We start from the raw sequence: 23,088 nt of genomic DNA, 5'->3' as shown, positions 1-23,088 counted from the left end.
TCCCCCTGAACATGAGGACAAACCCCTTCCCTGTGCGGGTGCCAGAGCAGGGGCACAGGCTGCCCAGAGAGGCTGTGGGGTCCCTTCCCTGGAGACATTCACCCCCCGCCTGGACGCGGCCCTGTGCCCCTGCTCTGGGGGTGCCTGCTCACGCAGGGGTGGGACGGGGTGAGCTCCAGGGGTCCCTTCCAACCCCTGCCAGTCTGTGATTCCATGGTAGAAAGTTTGTTTTCTGAAAATACTCTTAAAATAAACTGTGTTAAAGAGAACAATATTCCAAAGATATAGCACACAATTTAAAAATACTTTAGTGCTTCAGATGCCATATTATGCTGTCTAGAACTATTGTCATACAGCAGATAGTTCACTTATCCTACGCCAAGGTATTCAACAGGACCTATATGAGCTTACCACTTGGCAATGAATTAAATGGATGCAGCTGAGATCTTAAATGTATACGTATAGACATCTGCACATCATCACTGCCTAGAAAAGACAATGTCTAGTTTGGCTTTGGATAGGGAGGCAGAATTGCGTATGGCCATGACTATATACACTTACTTCTTTATGCTATATCAGTATTTTTAATACAATTAAGCATTACTAATTTCTCCTGAATGTTCACTTGTCAAAGCAAAAAAAGCCAGACTTTTAAAAAAGAAATGACTGCTGTGTTTGTAACAACAAGAACGTGCAATTCTTATATGCACATTTCCTAATGTATTCAAAGCATCTTCCGCAAATAATACTTAGTTGAAAAAAATAAATTCACACACACATATAAATATTTGCATCTGACAAGACAGCCAGATGATTAGTGATGACACCAATACTGCAAGAAGACGGCAAGAGCCTCATCCTGCCAGATGACCTGTTTTTGTTCAGGGAAGCACATCTATAAAGATGAGATGGTAATTAAGTCTCCACATCCACCCACAGCCTGACCACCTCACTGAGGATCAGGTTTCCAAATCAGTGCTAATTGCCTAATTAGCTATTAATCTTTTTGATGACAATTACTAATGGATCATTTGTTGGCTGGAGTTTGCAAAGATCCTAGTTACTGCACAAAACACAGGACTCTGTAATGAAACAAGTTCAATTTAAAATATTTCTTCAGATTTGAGTGAGACCTAAATGACTTACTTAGACATAAAAGCTGTTAATCAGCTTTTTTTTGATCAAAAGATGTTCAAAAGAGAAAGAGATATGTCTTACAGGAGGAGGTCCATGTTTTGTAGATGAACACATCACAGCAGTAACAGGGAGTGGTCCTTGGAGTTCTACTGGCACAAACACGCTTGATAAAAAGATATGATGCCACCACTGTCTGTTTCAAAATGAAAGACCATATTGTGCCAAGAGTATATGATCAAATGAAAATTATGTGATTCATTGTAGCATCAGCAATATTGCAGGCACTAAAAAGTCATGCTAGAATGAAATCGTACCTATTTTACTAGATAATATAAAGTCAAATGGTCAGAGGTGGCAGAGAGACACAATGCAAGTGAATGATGGAGCTACATACGCTACTTCTTTATGAGTACCTATTACCATTTAAAAAACATTTAATCAGCAATTCTAGTTATGGCTTATCAAATGGCTGCTTGGCATAAGTCTAGAAAGGAAATATCTTGGTTGAATGTAACCCATTAAGTAGATCGCGTAGGTGTACAAGCATGAATTCCTAGTTCTTATTCTGCAGATAGAGCCTGAAAGCTTTTTGTAGGCCAAAATGACTGGAAACCTGAAACAGCATTTCTGTTGCTACCTTTATAAATGTTCATATATGAAACGCTTTATCCTCTCCAGCTTACCAAGTTACTATCAACCCTAACAAAATGTGCTTTAGTGAGGGAAAAATGAAAACTGTTTTTCCTGGATACCAGTGAAAGTTATGATTTACCTTGAACAAATGATTTGGTGATTAATATGACTTTATCCTAAAGACCTATGGTTTTGCATACTGAACTTTATATTCCTGAGTTGCAGTTATTGGAATTGAGGAGTACCCAACTATCCTTCTTCTCTTCTTGGAAGTACAAGGAGTTTTAAGAGACTTTTGAATCATCCGTCTCAGCCAGAAGCAGGTTTTGTTTTATTCCAAAACAGACCAAATAAACCCAGTTTATTAAGCCTGATTGTACTTTCCTCAGATGGACAAATAGGATGAGGAAGATTTATAGGTAAGAGTTTCAGTGGATAACAATTTTTTTAAAAAATATGAAAATACAGTAATTCTCAAAGATTAATATAGACTGTTACTAAGGCCAGCTGACAGCAAAAAGACTCCTCCTTGGTCTAGACCCACTAGCACTTGCATGGTGATTTAAATAAAGCAAGACCGGTAAACTGACTCACTGAGACAGAAGGAATGGAAGGAGAAATACTTCTACCGATGACCACAGCCAAAGCTGTGAGCTGTGATGCTCTGGGCTGGTGCAGGGAAATAGTGAGAGGAGGCAGCTCCTGACTGAGGCATGGCATCAACCACCAAGCTCCAGTAAAGTGCTTGGGCTAACGAGAATGGGAACTCTCTTTTTTTAAAACATCTGCTCTAAAAAACGAAGGGGAAAGGGCATCTCTGCATGTTAAAGACACAAAATGACAGCCCGCGTGGGATGCCAGCGTGTAGGCAGCCCTACAAATTTACTGGCAGGGGTCACGACCCTCCCACTTGCACTTCCACAGATCCATGTGAATGAGGAGGCAAGCAGAGATTTATGGGACTGATTCTGCTTCCACATTTACACTAACAAGTGTTTGTAGAGTCTACATAAAATATTAGATGCTAATAAGTTGTTTCAATGAAAAAAAAAATAATCATAGAAGTGGAGATTAGAATGGCCTTGGACCCATCACAGCGTGAAACCCTGTGTGCTCTACAGCAGTCACAGCAGGTGATCAGCTGCTTGCTCTCAGGGACCGGCAGAAGAGAATTAACTTACTTCTTCCATGCGTTCACTCCCAGTAACTTTATTTCTTTTATTTCTCATATCAAACAAAAAGAACCTGTCATCCTCAGTTCTACGAAATAAGTCCCCCCATTTATCCCTCCACAAACTTCAGTACCCTTGTGACCCTTAATGTGCTTCAGAGACTTTAGTATCCTAGTTTTAAGTTGATAGCCAGCCAGTCTTGTTTAATTTCAGAACCTCCAAATATTTACCCTATTACCTTTTTTGAAGAACCAAAACACTAATTCATAACAATTTTTAAATTTCTGGAAAATTCTTCAACCTCAGACCACAGCGTACCCTATTGCTGCTGTAGATTTCTTTAAAGCCACCTCATCAAATCTCCTTTCAATTCAATTTTAGCAGACAATTTTCCAGAAACAGAAAAACTGCCTTTGTCACACACACTACTATAAATTTGTGATGTATTTCTGATAACAGCAATGATTACAGTGACCTATCCGTATTATCTTTAAAACACAGGGAGAGCAGAACTTCTGGGAGAATTATAGGAGAACCATCTTCTACACAAAGAAACACCACAAATTCATGTTTCTACGAAGTGCTGTGGCAATACCTGTATTAGAGACATTGCAGAAAGCTCATACATACTAGAATTTATAGACAAACTAATATAAAAGTTCATAGCAATTTTGTATATGCTGTAAACGCTTCCATAACATGCTGGGAACAGATGTGCTGGAAGATACCTGGAAGCAGTGGGCAAGTAATTAGAATGCTGTACCACCCAAAAAAACTAGCATTAAAAAAAAAAACAACTGAGTAGGCAAATCTTTGAATTTAAACGGCAGCAAAATACTCGGCCAGCTTCGCATATGTAGGATTAACTGAATTTAGCTGGCCATCAGAAAAAAACATCAAGGTCTTAGAGCATACCTTAAAATGATCAAAACCTGAGGAAACGTAAAACAATCTTTTGTAGGTATTGCCTTACTAAATACATTTCCTGCTTACAAGGTTTATTTTTGGAAACACTTCTAGCATGAAGGATGATGGACTGAAGATATTTAGCACTAAATGAATGCAGTGCCAGCAAGACGTATCACAAGCAGTGGTGCCAAAGTGTCTGTAATTTGCTGGCCTGAAAGGATCTACAACAGATCTTCAAAAAGGTGGTGCCTTCTAGGAGGCTAGACTGCTAACGGAAGATTTTCTAGGTATGTTACAATAACCAAAGTAGGGGTGTTTGTCCCCCTTACAGAGAGGGACTGACTTCACAGCTCAGCTACGCAGACCCAGCAGGATGTGTGAGGACCAGGCCCCCGACGACACCAGCAGAGCAGAGCAGGAACTAACTCAGCACACGCATTAGGAAGATTCACTCGTGCTACCTCAGCAAGAGCACTTGCCGTTACAAATTTGCCGGTGTGTCAGCCCAGAGGCATAACGTTCAGCATGAAAGGCATCTCCCGCCAGGGTCAGGTAGGTGTTTGCAAGCTGAGCGCAGCCGACAGAGCAGAGCATTCCCTGTCTCTTGCCAGCAGCTCCCCATCTGCACCCACCCGAGAAAACCTGATGGAAAACCCTCCAGTTAAAGATGCACATTCACGGGAGCAAGTAAAGTCAGAGTGCTAGACCCAGAACAGGGTCCCGTAAAACTCGGCCTGAGGCAGAGGCCCTGGGGTGGGCTCGGCCAGGGCCAGGGCTGGCAGCCCAGGCCCCCTCTGTGGTCCTGCCTCCCCTCACCAGCGCCTGCTGCGCAAGCACAGCTGGGGCAGCCATCGTTACGGGATAAGGAGCAAAAGCCTGCACCTACAGCACCCGAACTGCGACAAGGCAGATGCCAGTGACAGACCACTGGATCGAGTCACTGGTTAGGTGTGCGGGTAACGTAGTAATGAGGCCCCATGTATTCTTCAGCCTGTTGACGCAGTGAGCCAGAGCGGTGGTTTGCCAGGGATTTAGCTACAAGACAAACTCCTGACACTTATTACTACAGCAGTATCGAACCTTCATAATAAACACTTAGTAGCATTTACACTTCCGTATGTTTATTTTTAGGTAATCAGTGGCTGGGCCCTTTAGGCTGTCCCAAGGAGAGGGTGGCATCAAGCACGCCTTAGGAGATCTTGCACCCAAAGCCAAGATGGGGCGTCACTGGCTGAGACCTAGCAAAGAGACCCCAATGTCCTGGCACACACCCTGAGCATAGAAACATCTGGGACTTCAGGAAAAAACCCTGTGGTTCCAGGTCCTCTCATGCTCCCTGTATTTTGAATCACACATTGGCCCAAGAAAACCAGACTAAAACAGAATCTTATCATTGGCCCTTTTCAGGTTGAGGACAACTTTAAAATGCTTTAAATGAATGAGCTCTTGGTATTTTTCTGACCATCATCATGCCAAGGAACAACTAATGCACAAAGTATAACTCAAATCTACTATGAAACAACTGTATTTGCTATGCTTGTTACGCTAGAGATGTCCTATTTCTTTCTTGCCAGTTTATCCCTCTGGACAACGCACTTGTTAATGCACACATGGATCTCAGAATTGCCAGAAGCCTTTACCTGTTTTATTGATCCCCCCCGGACTACTCCAACAACACTAAAGCAGATTTTCCTAGCAAGGAAATCAATATGATTTTAGATTAAGGTTCCCATAAAATGTTTAATAAATTATATTTTAATGATTTATTGTCTATTAATTATGAATTAATAAGCACAACATTTTTGGAATTTGATTTAGTGCGCTGCACTTCAGTGTCTCGACTCCACATTTGAAACAGCTTTCAGATTCTCCCTTTCAATGGTGTAATTGAGAAATCCTTTAGAAATACACTTTATTCTTTGTGTTTGGTATGAGTAGAGTCTACATTCCTACAACATATGTATTGCTTGTACCATCTTAGTGTCCAAGCGTGCAGCACATTGTGGTCTCAAGAGGGAATTCAAAGGTCAGCAAGAAAGGCAGGGATAAATTTAGTAATATATACAAAGATGACAGGTCAATGGATTAACCCTTAAAATTCCTAGTATTAACTACACTGCTGAATAGTTGAAAGAATGGTTAATATCAGTTTGCCTAGGCACACGTTTAAAATGCCATAAGGGACGGGGATACTTTTTGGAGCGTGAGGTTCCTACATGAGCACAGGCTAACACTCTGGCTGGCACTGGATGTTGGGTAAGCAATCACCCTTGCCCATTTTCGTTCCTGTTCTGCCACTGCCAGCTGTGCACAGCCTTGGCCAAGGCACTCTGCCCTCTACCAGCTCTGGAGAAATGGCACAGTTGAGAAACACCATTTATAAACTAGTTTGCAAAGTGATTTGGGATTGGATCTTATATACAGTCAAACCATTACGTCCTATCTAGAATAATTCCTGCTAGAGGTGGCCTGTAATGCTGCCCTTCCAAATTATACTTTAGAAAATGATCTGTCTCCTAGAAGCCTAGACTTATTGTCAAAACAGTGTGCTATACGCTTACTATTCATTCACTCAATCCTGTTGTGGCATTAAGACGCTGTCAAAGACACCCCGCCTGTACTATCACTTCTGTGTAGCAAACTGCACGAGACAACCATTTCTTACATCTTTTGGATCTTCTGACAAACAGGTTTATGAACGGTACCAAATGCAGAAGACTACAAAACAAACTTAATAGGACTTCAACTGTGCATATATAAGTAACAAGTGGAAGTTTCAAGATCAACTTTACTTATGTTTAATTAATGTTGCAAAGTAGCTGGGTGATGTTCTGGTTAACGGGGTATGCTCTTCTCCAAAAAAGCCCCAGAAAAGACGTATTATTCTAATGTTTTTACACTCACATATGCATGCTCCTTATCTAGGAAGAATGGGTAAATGAATTATCTTCAAATTATACCTTGTGTGCTCATCTGCAACAACATTAACTGCCATTGGTAAAGCATTCATAAGATGAAAAGTACTATGTCAGGACTAAGGATCACCTGCACTCTTACTACCTGTTGCGGAGTTCACTCAGCATGCATCATCTATGGTTAGTGACTTTATTTTGTTAGAAGTGGATCGCTTTGAAATGCACAGATATAAATGTAGAAATCTTAATCTATTGGCAATTAAGAAAGCATTCTCTGCAGTTTCAGTCCTGCAGACTGCTAGGTGGTCAGTAAGTTAGGAAAAACTTATAGTGCCCTTCATCAGTGCTGGGTGTAGAGGATAGCTCTGCTGCAGCGTGACTGATAGAGGTGTTCTCAGTCAGGAGCATTCTCAGTAATACTATTGCAGAACTAGTGAATAAAAACCAAACAGGCATAACGTTTCAAAAACGAGTAATCTATAAACGTTGACGATAACTACGGTAACCGCAGTGTAGCAGGGCAGGATCAAGCCCTTAACATATGCAGTATGAAGCTGCATATTCTGAATCCATTTCGGTTATGCTTTAGGTTTGTCGGTTAAATGACTGCAATGTATAAAGGATTCCAAGAAGGACGTTATTAGCTACGTAGGCAGCGCTGTAATGTCAAACTCTCGTTTTTCAACAGATGAAGGACTAATCATCACGTAAGGAAGGAGAACTGCACCGTACCTGTATGAGGGGTATGTATGAGCTTTTGACACACAGGACACTCACTTCCCACTGCGTGATTTACAAAATAAAAGCTTTTGGTTTAGAAGATACATGCCTATCCTCAAGGACACAAAAAAGACACTACAATATCTCTGAGAATTAAAGCACGAAAACCATGAGATTAAATTGGTTTCAACCTGGATATTATTTCTGACCCCATGTTACCTGGAGCTGAGCTTTAGCAGTAATCTCAGCTCATGATGAAAAAGGTTTACTGCATTCTTTTTGGCTTTATACATATCTTCCAGTCACCCTTCCACATGGAGATGCTACTGTCACAAAGGTTTGCACAAATGTCTGCTTATATTTTTTGAGTGTGGTTTCTATCACAGACATTTAGGAAACGTCTCTCTTTTTTTTCCCCACAGGGTAGAAACACAGACCAGCACTTACTCTGCTTACAGTGAGATTCACTGTGAGCTATGAACAGATGGCAAAAGTCACAAACATACAACAAAAATGTGGTATCCTGTGCTGAAGCAAGTGAGAAATCTGTGTGCCTGCCACAGGAAAAGACTCCTGCATGTGTTGTGAAGACTCCAGGTCTTATCTTAGATGGGTACCCACATTTTCTCTGTTCTATACAGAGGTCCGTGAACAGGTGGTGTGGACTCTGAAGTCCACTGGCGTCTACAGCCAATATTCACTTTATACACTGCTACTGAGAAGAAATGCAGTATGTTAGCTCTGTTTTTCTTAATTGCTTTGGCAGATTCACAACAGTGGTTTTTAGTTACCTGTCAGATGTTCCTTTAGAAGTATCCTTAGTCAAGTCTGATGTCAATATTAACATTAGTTTGTCAAGTCACTTTTAGCTTTTCCACAGGAAAAAAATATTTGAGAAATAAAACCTGGTAGGGTCTACAACAGAAGAAAAAAAAAATAATCCTACCTCTACTACTGCTTTGGCATCCAGTCTAAAGTTGAAATCTCCAAAGACAAAATATGAAACTTTCTCAAACCGCTGATCTATAATTCTGGAAGAAAAGAAAAGAAAAGAAACCTGTCATTCAGCTTTATGTATACGCAAGGATGCACAAACGCACATATCTTATCTTCTAAGCACAATCTCAGAAATAATTATCGAAACAATCAAAACTACCAGTTTATACTGGAACAATATATTAACCATGTTTTTGGGCTGATTTTCTTTGCTTAGGCAATTCTACTCCAACCCACGTAAAATAATGCATTTGATCTCCCCTGTCCGGCTGAAAGAGCAATTTGCAGGAAAGCGAGTTTGCAGCAGCTTGTACAGATAATGCAGGGCCGGCATTTGGTCATCGCAGAAATCTTGAGGGCATCGTGGGGATACTCCGCACCTTTGAAAGTTTTGGGCCGGGCAGCTAAGAATTAGGACCCCCAAATTAGTGGCAAGTTCAGAATACGTTTACCTTTGAGCTTACTTATCTGTAAGATTGTGATCATAATGTTTACCAGCGTTTGTTAGTACTCTAAGAACCATGTTAGGGCTTTACGTTAATCAGCGCAGCTGATAGAGACTGATCTACGAGGCTTTTCCTGGCTCAGTTATAGTTCTCTAAAAGACAGTTCTCTTTTTGCTCAAAGCAGGTTTTTACCGAGGTTGTAGCTAACACCTAAATGGTGATCTTTCCAGCTGTGGAGAGAAGGTTGACTTTTTTCTCAAGCCTTCGCTCAGTACTAAACAGGGAGATAAGGCATTACTCTTCACCTTTCAAGTCTTTTATTATTAAAAATTGTTATTATTTTATTAGCTTATCTATTATTAACAATTGTCTGGTACTCCAAACAATGTGCAATTTTACATGCTTCCAGAGATCTTGGCATTTGGAAATCCACTGATGCATGCGTAATTTCAAAACCAAAATCAATACAATTAATCTCCTACAGTAGCCGAGCAAGGTATGAAATACCTGAAATGCGATGGCTACAGCTACAAAGACCACACACAGACAAAACGCACGAGCCACTGCAGGGGTATACTAGACGTACTGTATGTAAGCATTAAGGAACAAACGCAAGGCAATACACTACGTACGATCTGGGAATACATAAACACGTAAGCGCTACGATGCCAGAGACCCCAGCTGAGACAGAGGCAGGGACCCATACAGATAGGTAAAGGATTATAGAGTAATGCACGGTAAGTAGGCTTCCTGGAACAATACGCCCGCAAAGAGACATTCATTTCAAATGGCTTTAAAAGTTTTAATACATTACATCCATTTAGATTTTTCAAAGCTATAAAGAAAGACACAACATTGGATTTACAGTGAGATACTGCTTCTCCTCTTAAAAACATCTCACATTTTTAGTCAACAGTAATCTATTATGTAAGGAATACTATTCTATTGAAAAATTAATGTGCATTGGACTTAAGGCAGTGATCATTTGAGGCAAAATCTCTTGCAAAGACTTATCCTTTTCTGGTATGAAAATCTCCAAATCCTCCATTCAGCTGACAAATTATTGCAGGTACTGTTCATAAATACTGTCTACTGTCAGCTCCCAGCAAGCACTGAGAAAAACCTGTCACTCTTGACCTGTACATAACATTAGTTTGATTAGTGCCCTCGTGGCACATTAAAGGAAAATGAGAACTTAAAAGTTAAACCATTTACATTACCACAATTTGCTAACACTATCATTGCAAAATCTGATATGCAACTTGTACATAAGAAAAACTGATTTTGCTTTGCCGACTTTCCTGATTCATATCTTAGTTTTGGCTTTGCTCATTGCCATTTACTGCTGACAAAGAAATGACAGATATTGCAGGAATGACATCAAGGTCTAGAGAAGGCCTCTTAAAACAAATTGATATTATAAGAATGATGCCTGTGATTCTATTATGCAGAGACGGATTTTCCAAATAAACAGACTATTCCAAAAATAGCCAGTTAAAATGTCTCCTAACCAATGAACAAAATAGCTGATTAGCCTGCTTCTGATCAATTAATTAAAATTCAGTCATTTCATAGTCTTGCACATTACCTGACTTAACCAGGATTTGCATACAAATCAATGCCAGCTTTAAAACTGATAATTTTAACCAGTCGCTCCCCTTGTCGTTTGTCTTGTTGGACATTTTAGAAAGTGTCTCATGACAGACTGAAGTAAAATGGTCCAGATATTACTTCTCAGGAATGATGCTTTAAGGGGCTTCTGACATATCTCCTTTTCACAGGCGGTGAAATTTAGGTGTACAGTAAAATTACCAACTGTGGTACAGCAAGGGATATACACATTTAGGTACTTACTAAATGATCTGGGATACCTAACAATAAAATACGCTTAAAATGACTCAATACATGTATGTAACCTACTGTCCTTGCCATTGGAACTTATTAGTTCAAGAGCTTCCAAATCTTAGAATTATTTCTGCAATTTGGTACTCTGATAGCTCTATTTTGAAATACTTATGGGTGCCTACAAATGCACTGAATCAATGGCACAAGAACTAATCTTCTTGATTGTGCTTTTAGAAGCTGACTCCGAGTTAGCAAAGGAGACGGCAATAAAGAAGAGTACAGCAATATTTCCTCCCCCAGGAACATGCAGGAAGAACATCTGGCACTGGGGCACTCGGGCAGAAAGCGAGTGCTGCAAAACACCGCGAGTCTCACCAGGACCAAGGACACGCAGCGAAGCTGTTAGGTCGGGAGCAAGAGCTAAACAAAAGTGTTGCGTTCTCCTCGTTTCTGCGTTCTAAGCCACAAATACAGTTCATCATGTGCACAAGCAAATGAGAGCTCAGAAGACAATTCTTTTCTTAACAAGAATGAGTGTTTGCAAATGAACTAGGAAGGCTTTAAAATCTGCATTACTCTACTTTGCTATTTGTTTCTATAACAATACCCTTCCTTAACTATGAATCAAATAATCCTTGAAAAATATTGCCATGAATCAGTCAATGGAGCAATAAATCTGAATCATATAAAAAGAAAGCAGCCAACCTATGTCACCAGCATTAATCTTATGTTTCTAGTGGGAGGACCTAGTGCCATGTCCTTTCACTTGTACTTGCTGACTACCAGATTATCCCAAAGGGCTTCAACATATTCCAAGGGTCTATTCTTTCCTTTACAACTCTTCCAAATCAGTTGTGACAGATTAGGTGACTCAGGTAAAAATTTCCTGACTGTAGAGAAGCTACAAATATTCCACTGTCACAATTATATATGCAAGAGCTAACAAAAGGTCATCAGTGCCTTAACTAGCTGTGCTGCTTGTTGTGACCTCTGCAGCGCCACCAAGAGATGATGGGTAATCAGGATGTACCCAATACTTGAATACAAATAAAACAGAAAACTTTTCAGATTACAGCCCTTCCTTTCCAGAAAGAGAGGTCCTCCCCTTGAAAAGGCTGGAAGAACACGTTCACTCTTCTAATCCTTTGTTCTTGCTCCAGAAGGTATCACTTACAAGAAAAGAGTTTATTTGCACTTAGAACATACTAAAGAAATATCTTTTAATTCTGTGCATTTTGGAAATCACAAATTCAAGATGGGAAATAAGGACCACTGGAAAAAATGCATGCTTATGACTGGGTTTATTAATGACCTTGTTAAACTTTAAAGCACACAAATATAAATACTATAGATGATTTCTCTTCTACTAGTTCCACAGAGAACTTTTAATTGCATCAGGAGTCTCGATAATGGTACTAGATTCTTCACACTTGGAACACATTACCTTAATTATTTTGCCAGTTTCAAACTAATTCTACATTTTAAACTGATGGCTCTACATTGAAAGTCTTCTGGAATGGTTGGGTTATTCTCTGTTTCTTTTCAAATTTTTTTGTGTTTTGAGAAGAGGTAGTCTGCAAACGGTTTTTGAAAGAGAGTTGAACGGCTCTTTAGACATGACAGGTCAGTAAGAGAAAGAAAAACTCAAGCAATTTTAACTTTCAAGTAAAGTTTACAGTCAAAGTTAATTACATGCTTAAATGTCTTGATGAGTCAGATCCATGGTTCACACTTTTTTCCAAGGAGTAAACTCCACTGGTAAGGGTGCACATTAACATTAAATTACTACAAATAAGTACATTTAGTTCCCATTTTGGTCTAAAACCTGCAGATTGCCTCACACTGGATACCAGCAACTGGTTTACAAACCCAGAAAGAAGTTACTGTGTCTGTACAGGAAATGTACTTGATCTGCTGTGTCAGTAAGACTTCTAGCACAACGACCTCCGCTCATCAGTGCTTTTTAGCATGACAGTCCCCTGACACATTTTCCCAAAGACCTGTGACAAAATTTGGCTGTTATTCTGAGAGCATCAGGAGAATTACGAGAAACCTCTGACACCCTCTGAGCTATGACGCTGAATAGCTTCAGCCTGAGCTAGGTTGGCCTGGCTGCGAGAAAAGCCTTACCCAGCTCAGAGCAGGGGCCGGCCGGACCGTGCGATACGCAAGCCTAAAGAGAAGTCAAGTAAACACCACAGGATGAGCAAATGCTCAGGGTTTGGTCTTGGAGCCTAGAATATGTCACACTGACGTAACGACAGACCTCTCAGTCTGGATGGCGGTGTCAGCTGAACGGACTGCGAAGGGTGAGTTTCTTCACAGCCATTTAGGAGATCTGGGTGTTCCTACCAAGAGTAAATCAAGTACAAGGCAGAGGTTTCTCCTCTCCTCGATACTACTGGAAATCTGGGTCTAGTTATTAATTTTAGTCTCCACACAGAATACCAACAGTAATCACTTAGTACAATCTGAAAATGAACAGTTCTGTGTTATTGGAATCACCGAAATCCTTGCGTAATTTGCTTTAAAGTACTCATTATAGTAGTTACGATTAAAGATACTTTATGAAATACACCCTCCTTCATAAAAGCTATGTGGTGTACTGTATACAAGTTCTGAAGCACTGAAATTCAGCCAGAAAATAATGGGGCAATCAGAAACATGACTGACTTTCTCTTGCTTTCATACTTGTCCCCCTCTCATAGTGTCGCAAGAAAGGAGAAGACAAGGAAGCGCCTAAATATCGGTCATGGAAGAGAGCAGCTGAACGTGATTCAGTGTGACAAGAGGCGCTGTGATTTGGCTAAACCATTTCTCAGGGCACTTTGTAAGGAGGATCAGCAGCATTATTCCTTTAATAGCCATGTCTAATGCAATAGCCAGCTGGGTTTTGTCCCAGACCAAGGTATCAGCATCAGGTCAGAAGATAACATTCTGTTTACACGATTATTTCCTAAAGCACTTATCTTCTCCTCGGTGTGAAAGTTGACTTTTCTGTTTGTAAGGAGGCCTAAAGAATTGAGGGAATGGGAAAAATTAGCTACACTGAGCTGGAGCTGAATGGCATTAAGTGGGAGGTCTGAGAAAGGCTGCTGCGGCGCTCAGCAGGACACCTTATTAGCCGCGTCATCGCAGTTCATTCAGGCAAGCCATACCAGTGTCACCAGCATTCCCACACAAAGACAAAGTTCTTCACACAGTCTATAAACATGCCTCCCTGGCCAATTCATCCTAACTTGACACCGCTGAAAAGAGGGGCTTGAAGTTTTTTTGGTGTGGTTTTTTTTTTTTTTTAAACACAACAATAACATAACATAACAAAACAAAAAACTTGCAGCTCTGCCAAGCAGGCTGAATGGAGGAGAAGGAGGGACACCGCCACGTTTCTTGGGGAGAAACAATCCAGAGGTCAAGCCATATTTTATTCAGTGAGGAAATTTTTAAAATAACTAAATGTGTTTAAGCTAGATACTAGCTAATATGAACACTTCTGTATTTCTCATACAACCTCTAGGTAAGATATTATTTTACACATCTATGCAGAGGAATTAAAGGTACAAAAGTTGCTTTTACACAGAACATGTGACTGACTATATTAAATGTCCATTCCTAAGTAAAGGAACATGGAAATCCCAACTAACTATGCAGAGAAGAGAGCACAGCTCAGTCCCTGTGTGGCAACTGTTTTCCAGGTTAAACTGCTACTCTGTTTATTGCCGACCTAAGCTTAGCTTTGAACCACAGGTTCTGTTTTGATCTGAATCTAGTAAAAGTAATGCTGGCCTACATCTCTGCGCAGGATGGCAAAACCTCTTCACATCTCAGCCGTTCAGTGAAGCGTTGAGGAAACACCGCGGAGATGGAGCCGGCAGGGCCGTCTGCACCCTTGGCGCGTGCGGCGCGGCGGCCCGCACCCCCCGCCGGGACTCCCCGCTCGGCCGGCGCGGGGGCAGCGCGGCCAGGGGCGCCACAGCCCCACACGCACCCCGCGGCCAGGCCCTGCGGCGGCACGCTTGTACCTCATGGCCGCACCTTGCAAACGGCATGCTCGACTGACGCGTTCTCGACCAGAGAGGATCTTACCCCAAAGAGGAATGTTTAGGAAAAAAGTAATGTTTTTCTAAAGGCAGAAAGTGGCAACCATCCCGTAGGCGGGAGCCAAGAGCTAGTACGGAGGTAGCAGGTGACCTGTGGATAGGAAGGTTATACACACTTTCTTTTCCACAGCTCTCTAACGCCAGAGGTAATAACAACTCCTGCAGTGACTTCTGGTGGAAAGTCAAGGAACGACGACAGTGAAACCTGTCTTCTACCACAGCCATGATAAGGAACTGAAGATCAACAGAATGGAAACTTTAGGTTTTGGCTTATGCAAAACTAGACACAGGATTGCTGTGTGGCCTTTCAGATTTCGGCCATTCCTATCCTCATTACTTTTTCCTTTTTAAGTTCCAGACAAAGAGATCAGCTCGCACACCTGCACCTCAAGAACTGGTCCATGGGGGATCCACCTCCAGCAGAGGTTTTAGAGAAAGCTTTGAACCAGGATCCTGTCATCTCTTCTGTGTTTTGCCCCGCTTCTGTAGCACAGTCAGCGCCCAGCTCACACCACTTTGTATCCTCAGATATACATTTAGAGAAAAATCCCCATCAGTTCTGAATAGAAGTTACCTGGTGACTGCCTCAGGGTGCCTCAAAAGACGTGATGTCAGTGCCTTCATTGGCATGCCTAAGCTGTTGTAGCACTGTCATTAAAAAGATAAAGTTTATAATATTTTTGTGCCTTGTTCTTCCTGATATAATAGCTAAAACCTATTAATAACACCAAAACATCTCAGAAGGTCAAGCAGCATACAGCAAGATGAAGGGAATTGTCAAGAAGCTTAGGCAATCATCTTAGCACTCAAGACATTTGCCAGGGCTGTTTAACTAATATGTGATGTTCACTTTTAATTTCAATATAGTGCCATTTGGGCAAAAATGTTGTATTTTTTAATTAATTACAATGTCAGCAGCTATTAAGATTAAAAGAAAGACCACATCAATAATAAATACTTAATCCAAAGAAAGGATTACAAGAAGAGCAATAAAAATCAATTTTTAGAGCTGGAAAATTGTGACTTTTTCCTCACTTGACTGGTATTTTCATTATATTGACAAAACCATGATCTTACCTGACACTGACATTCGCCTAATGAAATAGCAGCCATGTATAATGATGTAAGTACTTGTCAATTTTGCTACAGGAGAAAACAATGCTATGGCACTGGTGTTATGCTACGAAGAAATTTTCTTGCTCTTCATGTGATGCAAGCAAAAACAACAAGAAGAAACCAGAGAAATTGAATGTCTTTCTGAATTTTCCTTTACTGTATCACAGAGGATTAAAATTCTTCCACATAACTTCTGGAACTCCTCAATGTTGGTAGCACATGGTCATAAGCAGGCAGCGGATAACTACCATGTCTTAATCTGCATGAAGACTAAGGCATTGCAATTCTTGCTCACTGTTCTGCAGGGCTTGGATGTGGAGGAGTAAAGCAAAAATCCTGTGTTCACTTAGTGTTAGAAGTGCAAATAGCAAGCCAGAAAATAACCAGGATACATGGCAATGGGATACCAATCCATTACCTCATTAAGGCTGGGAAAAATATTTTTTGTGACAGAACTTGAAAAATTCATGGAAAAGGCCCTGTATGTCCTAAACAGTTCATCAACGGGAACAGTGGCAGAATGGTTAAAAAGTCTTGCGATATTTGTATCTCGCCAGACTTGTAACAAACGCCTTTCCCAGTCCAACCTCCTGCGGACGGCCGCGTGGGCCAAGGGGACAGCGGACGGTGGACAGGCACCGGCCACGTCATGCCACGGGGCGCTGCTAGCGACAGAAACCCGCACGCTTCTGCCGCTGCCTGGGAAATCAGCGAGGCTCAGAGGGACTGAGAATTACAAACAAAACCAACCACTTCCAGAAAAGGGTAACGCAAATTACTAGAAACAGAAACACTTTACTCACAAGGGATTAAAAAATGCTTGACATTGAGAAAAGCCAACTAGCAACAAACTGTACACGCAATTGTTAGCTTGGGCACTTACCCCTTTGAAAATCGCACTACAGTGGACTACTGAGCTGAGAGAGGAAACGAACGAGGGGTGACATGACGGAAACATTTGAAGTGCTAAAGAGAAGGGGAAACCCCCTCTTTCAAAAGAGCACACTGATTAAAAAAATCAGAGCTGTCAACATCAGGTCCGAACAAAGAGAATTCTGCTGAATATGGAGATAGCATGACCACTGTCCTTGCTGGAGTGAGAAACTGAATCATCTTAGCTGCATCCTAAAGCCTACACCAACGGAAGAAAGATAAAGAAGCTTTCATAAAAGGTGAAGCAGTTACAGCTATTTACCTGTCGGTCCGTGAAGAACGTCTGCCCAGTCCATCTACAGCTACTTCAGCACTTGTACAGACAGACAAGCAGCTAAAAATGCCGTAACTTACATCTGATTATTTACCTGTTAGGGACAATATGTATCTTTCCAGGACACAGAATACAACACTCAAAGACAGCAACCTTCTCACATAGTGATCCTACCTTCCTATGAGAGTAAAAATGTTGAAAGATGGTTACTCGCTTAGTGCCCATAGACTCGAACGGAAGCGGAATGGAGCTCCTTCAACCATTTCTCTGTTTTATAACTGTCAGCTCATAGCATTACCTTACAGTGAGCATTGTAAATAAAATCACAATAGCAATTTATTTTCATTTCTCTTCAAATGAATAAAAATTGGATCAACAGCCCATATAGATTCTTCTTAATTGAATCACAGCTATCCTGGAAGATTATATGGCTATACGATAGAACATTTCAAAAAGACACAAACCACAACGAATGCTGATGTGAGTGTCACCTTTAGCCAGACACTAATGACTGCTCTTTACCCAGCTCCAGACTCTCTAAGGAACAAACTACAGTAAAAAGAGAAATATAACTCAGTGAGAATGTGACGCACTCTGCACATTCTCATATAAAGCCATTTTAATTGCAAAATCAAGAAGGCAACAAGTTATTTGCAGCCATTTCTTATTTAAGAGGCATTCTCTCTTTTCTTCAGTTGTCTGTGTTTAATTACACTAGTTCTCCTGGGAGTGGTAGTTTTTTATAATACATCCAATCTAGCCTGTAGTTACACCAGTTATATTCTACTAGACACACATGGTAGCCAACTGAGGCAGCTCCAGGAGAACCTATTACTGGAAAATAGGTAAAAAGGAGCAAAGCACTCATGAAAGACGAGGAGGCTGAGCGCCGCCAGCAGCAGCCCCAGCTCACAAGCAGACTTGGCATCCCTTATTGCGACCCACACCAAAGGACCGCGAGTTCGCTTTCGTGAAAACAACTGCCGAAAACCCCTCCAGGAAACCTCAGAGCTTTTGCTGTCAGCATTTCTTCTGAAAGAGCCACAATCCTGCCCACATTAGGCAGACAAAGTGAAGACTGAGTGTATCCACGCTATTTTTTTCCAAGTGTCACCTTCCTGTGTGACAAGTGCAAGTTATTAAAGTTCTGGAGTTTAGAGTGCTGATTGTCCAGTCAGATCTTTGCTTCCAAACCTGCTATTGTTTTACAGATTTCTTTTTATCATAAGAGAAAAACCAGATATTTAATATACAATTTGAATAATAAATGCTGCAACTTTATTAATAACCTGTTCAGTTATTAATAAATGTAAAAAAGAAAACAGGAAAAAAAAAAAAAGAGCCCCAAATTCTGAAAATAACAGAATAAGGGCAAAATTACTGACTAGGACTACCAGAAAACATAATTCGCTTACTATGGAAATGGGATTATTGTGTCCTTAAAATTATAATAATCATGTATATTTTCCATTACGATGCATGCAAGTGCAACATTAGTTTTCTGCTAAAAATATAACCTAAACAAAATTCAGCATGTGTTTGCGTAAACAGGAAGGACATACGAGTTACATTTCTGACAACTGCATCAAACATGCAAAAGCTCGAGCCAGCAGAAAAACAAGAAGCGAGGAAAAAGTGTCTTTGACTGTATTTGACAGGTTGAAAGTAACAAGACAATTTTACTGGATTTACTCTTTAAAGAGCATATTATACAAACACACTAATTTTGAGAGCACTTAACCTTAGTTTAAGGGGGGGTGTGACTGAATATTAACGAGATGAGCCCCAGGGTGTTTAATGAAAAGCTGTCTTTCTGAATGTGATCTAGGGTTTTAAACCTTTGTTACGGGACATTTGGACGGAAGGTTTATTTGCCCTGGGAGCACATTCTATCTGAACACACAGAAATTTCACTAAACGTTTGAAGGCACATGATTACAGAGAGTTTTCACTTGACGTTAAAATCACTGTTGCAAAAAATAAATAAAATTTTTAAAAAGCCAGTCCCCCCCGCCCCCCCAGCAGCGAGCTACTCCTCGGATCTTCTCAAATGACCCAGATCTTTAGAGTGAAGTTTTCCTTTGCCTAGAAACTAAGTGGCTTTTCTTTTGCTCATTCAGCTGCTAGTTCTGGGAAAAGCCCAAAGAGAAACATTTAGATTGGAGGGGTCTTTGAGAAGATGTGACAGTTGACTGATGAGCATCCATAAAATGACAAAGAATAGTTGTGTGGAGCCGGTGCATCACATCGCCTCTCCCTGGGAAACTAATTGCTCTGAATTGTTAATAGTAACATTATTTTTCTGGCAATCATTTCTTTTGAATACCCAAAATGAGCATGAAACAGCTCCTTTGACCGGACATAAAAGTTAAATGTCCCAATGTTGATCAAATTAACTTCAGCTATGTGACAATGGACTATATTTGTGAGAAAATAATGAAGGGCACAAAGGGGAGCTTTATGCCAAGATTTCACAGTTGTAATGTAAAAATGTTTCTGTTGAACTAGGCCAGGGAACATTTCAATAGGAAAACAGAAGAGCACTGTCACTTTCTTTAAAAAAAAACCACATTCATTTTATGGATCTGAATGCTCTAGATAATTTCAGGAAGTTTAAATGGCTGGCACACCAAGAACCACGGGATCAGGCTAACATCTCACATCCTTGTCCTCCGCAAACTCCCTTCTAATACTTTTAAAGGACCCTATCCTACGGCTTCTACTCACTCCCTAGCTAGGCTATTAAATTCAGCAGACGCTTTTCCCCAGCAAGTTTCTAAAGGACATGACTTATATGCCAATATGGTTAATTAATATGACATACGGACAAGCATTAGTTACAGCGGATGTAAGAAAGTCTAAACCAAAATGTAAACTACATTTCCTTTCTTACACTCCTGTATAGCTTAAACGCTCCAAATTTAGAAAATACAAAAATGCAAGTATTACGCAAATAGGACTAATTGGACATAGGAATTATCCAAAATGGGCCTGGAAGAATTTTTTTGCCCCACAAAATATAAAGCAGGTGTTCTTACTCTCATTTATAAAGCAAATTCAGTTTTGACTGGCTCCGTGTCTATCTGGAAAAACGTCATTGCCTTCTGGGAATTTAATTTGGGTCTACATTAGCACTGACAAAAGACTCATTACACACGCCAATTTTCTACATATACACTGTATATGTATTTGTAAATATACAAGCAAATATTTGCACAACCCCAATGTAATTCCAGCTCGTTTAGTCTTTACAGAGTCTATCTAACACCACATTTTCTTCACACTTGCTAAATGGCAAATGCTAAAAACAATCTGGCTCAGCACATACCAGCTAGCTGTCTTTGAAGGCATTCTTCTTGCCACGTAATTAATTTTTTACATTATTAAAGCTAAATCACTTCAGAACACCATTGTAAGATTAAACCTTTCTACTCCCAAAACATGTTATTATGATTATTAACAGATTCCCTCAGGAGAAAACTTTTAGCAGCAATTTGAAATCATTCACTTGGCACTTTTTTCTTTGTGTCCGTCCCCCTTCCCCTTCTCAGTAATTTAGAGGTGTTGTGCACCTTCGTGCCTGTGTTAAAACCTTGTAGTTAAAATAACTTTTGGGGAAACTAGTCACGCTGATGATTTTAACAGTTAAACGAATTCATTTGAGCTTTACTTACAAACTCTTTTCTTTTTTATATTTCAAACTGCTGCGATAGCTTTTACCTTACATGAAAAGGCTGTACTTAATTCATGTTTATGAAGATGCAGCGTGAACAGAACTGCGTTTTCACTTACTCCCACAGTGACCTAAATCAACTGTGAGAAGGTGTTTCTGTTTCATTCAGTGAAGGTTTAGCTCATTAAACTGTTTTCCTTCTCAGTATTGTTCACTGGGTTTGAACTGCATTGCTGTTAAATGCTCTTTAGCAGTTTAAAGGCTTTAAAGGAAAAGACTTATCAGTCTCTGTTTTTAACTGCACTAAATCTGCATTATTAGTTCATGCAGATAAGGGGATTTAAAAGCTCAGCTTGAAACCTCTCTCTTCTGTATTTATCTGACACTGCATAGTTCCAGTAGCTCAGCTGGAAATGTAGATCTATGAAGCTTTAAAGAGAGATTAAAGCCAAGAAAAGAAGTACTTTTCCCCCTATAGACGCTCTCACTTTCCCTTTTCCTACTGTCTGAAGGAGTGATGGCAGACAATGGTCAAAGATGGTTCCCAAAACCCTCTGAATGGGGACACTGTTGGTGGTAGCATTCATTCAAAGTGAGCTTCAGTGTATTGTCCTCCCCAATCAGCAGATCAGAATAGAGTTTGCTGGTGGCTGCCAAAAGGTTAGCAATGCCGATGAAAGGGGTTTCCCATTATTCACTGCTCTTACAGAACTCCCCTTTTGTGCGAGTCAGCCCATCATTTCACTATGGAGGTCCGGATCTGCGGCTGGCTGCTCTCTCAAAATGAACAATTCATCTGAATGCAAGCTCACAGTAGTAGTGTGCAACCTAAAATCTTTTCTAAGGACAGGGGAGTTGGGGCAGTTTTTGGCAGTGTCACATTTTAATGATATACCATCATGACATCTCTGACCCACAGCTGACACTAATACTACAGTCTTATTACCTTACCCTTGCCAGGGCATCGTGGGAGGTCCAAAGCCAAAATTAGCTAATGAAGCACACTGTATGCTGTAAACAAGTATGCAATAAATAATGCAAAAGGTTTATACAGGTTTGCTAAAGTTCCCTCATGCAAAGCGTAAGAAAAGGAGAGGAGACCAATGGAGCCAACAAAAAATGAAATAAAAATAGGCCTTTCCCACACTGCTCTACGGAACAGAACTCAGAAGTCTGTCTCTCAAACGGCACTGGGAGTACATCCTGATCTTACTGCATCTCTGCCCCCCAAATACGGATCTTTTACAAACCGCTACATTCTACCGATCTGCAAACCTTCCAAGTGCCTCGAGTGTTTTCTGATGATCTGAACAAGTTTTAAAAGTGATACAAGAGAAGACATACTGGATTCTTCCTCTTCATCCTTGTATCATACCCAAAAGTAAAAATAAATGTCTATTTTGGAGAAATTCCTACTTAGCCCTCTGCTGGGGTGCACAGGAAAAGCACTGCTTTATACGTAGTGGAGAAAGGAGTCTTGCTAAAATAGCTGCCTGTCTTTAAATAAGACAAAACTTACAGAAAGAAGTAAAAGTTTGGATATCATGTGATCGAAAAGGTTATTTATACTCTGTTCCACATTTCAGAACCTTTTTTCAGTGAAAATCTACATAGGGAAAAAAGACAACACTGCATACACAAAGGTATTTTTCAACACATAACTTAATTTGGATCAGGAGCGTCTTTAACTCCTCGGTTGCTGCCAGAGAGACACGAGAGTAAACAGCTGTTTGTCGGTGGGGAACTCCTCACTGCACTTGCCGTACACAGGGAAGGCTGCAAGTAAATGCCAGAAGGAAGAGACACACGGAAGCCGTCCTTCCTTTCAGCCCCCCTGACCGCGGTCCAAGTTGTGTCGAGCAACGGCTCCCCACAAGTCGTGGGCACTTGCTCTGCTCCCCGCAGCTAGCCGCAAGGCGCTAGCCCTCGCCGCCGGCCTGTGCTGGGCAGCGGGCCGGGGCTCGGCTCTTCCCACGCCGCAGCACATGGTGCCCCACAGCAAGACCAGCCGCGGCCCTCGCCCAAGCCTCGCTTTGGGGAGGGGCAGCAGCGGTCTCGCTGCAGAGGGCCCTCTGAGCCTGGCACGTGCCGGCACTCGTGGCACCGCTGCCGGAGGCACACGCTGCACGCCGCCACGGGCTGCCAGACACCAGCGACTGGAGCAGCAAAACAGCACATGAAGTGCTCTGCTTTTATTTTCTCCAGCCTAAGCAGTTTGT

At 41.0% G+C, this 23,088-nt stretch overlaps 1 protein-coding gene across 3 annotated transcripts in view; it reads right to left on the bottom strand.

Annotated features, from left to right (window-relative positions):
• INPP5A (inositol polyphosphate-5-phosphatase A) overlaps window positions 1-23,088 on the bottom strand; it is a 262,931-nt gene that overhangs the window by 71,951 nt on the left and 167,892 nt on the right. For all 3 annotated transcript variants that reach the window (XM_064464438.1, XM_064464437.1, XM_064464439.1), the window contains one exon: window positions 8,433-8,517. In XM_064464438.1, the coding sequence (XP_064320508.1) occupies window positions 8,433-8,517 (85 nt within the window). The remainder of the gene's footprint in view (window positions 1-8,432; window positions 8,518-23,088) is intronic.

The sequence above is a fragment of the Phalacrocorax carbo genome, chromosome 12 (assembly GCF_963921805.1).
Source record: "Phalacrocorax carbo chromosome 12, bPhaCar2.1, whole genome shotgun sequence".
Lineage (NCBI taxonomy): Eukaryota > Metazoa > Chordata > Aves > Suliformes > Phalacrocoracidae > Phalacrocorax > Phalacrocorax carbo.
The sequence above is the reverse complement of the archived record's forward strand: the minus strand, read 5'-3'. Positions and strand labels throughout refer to the sequence as shown.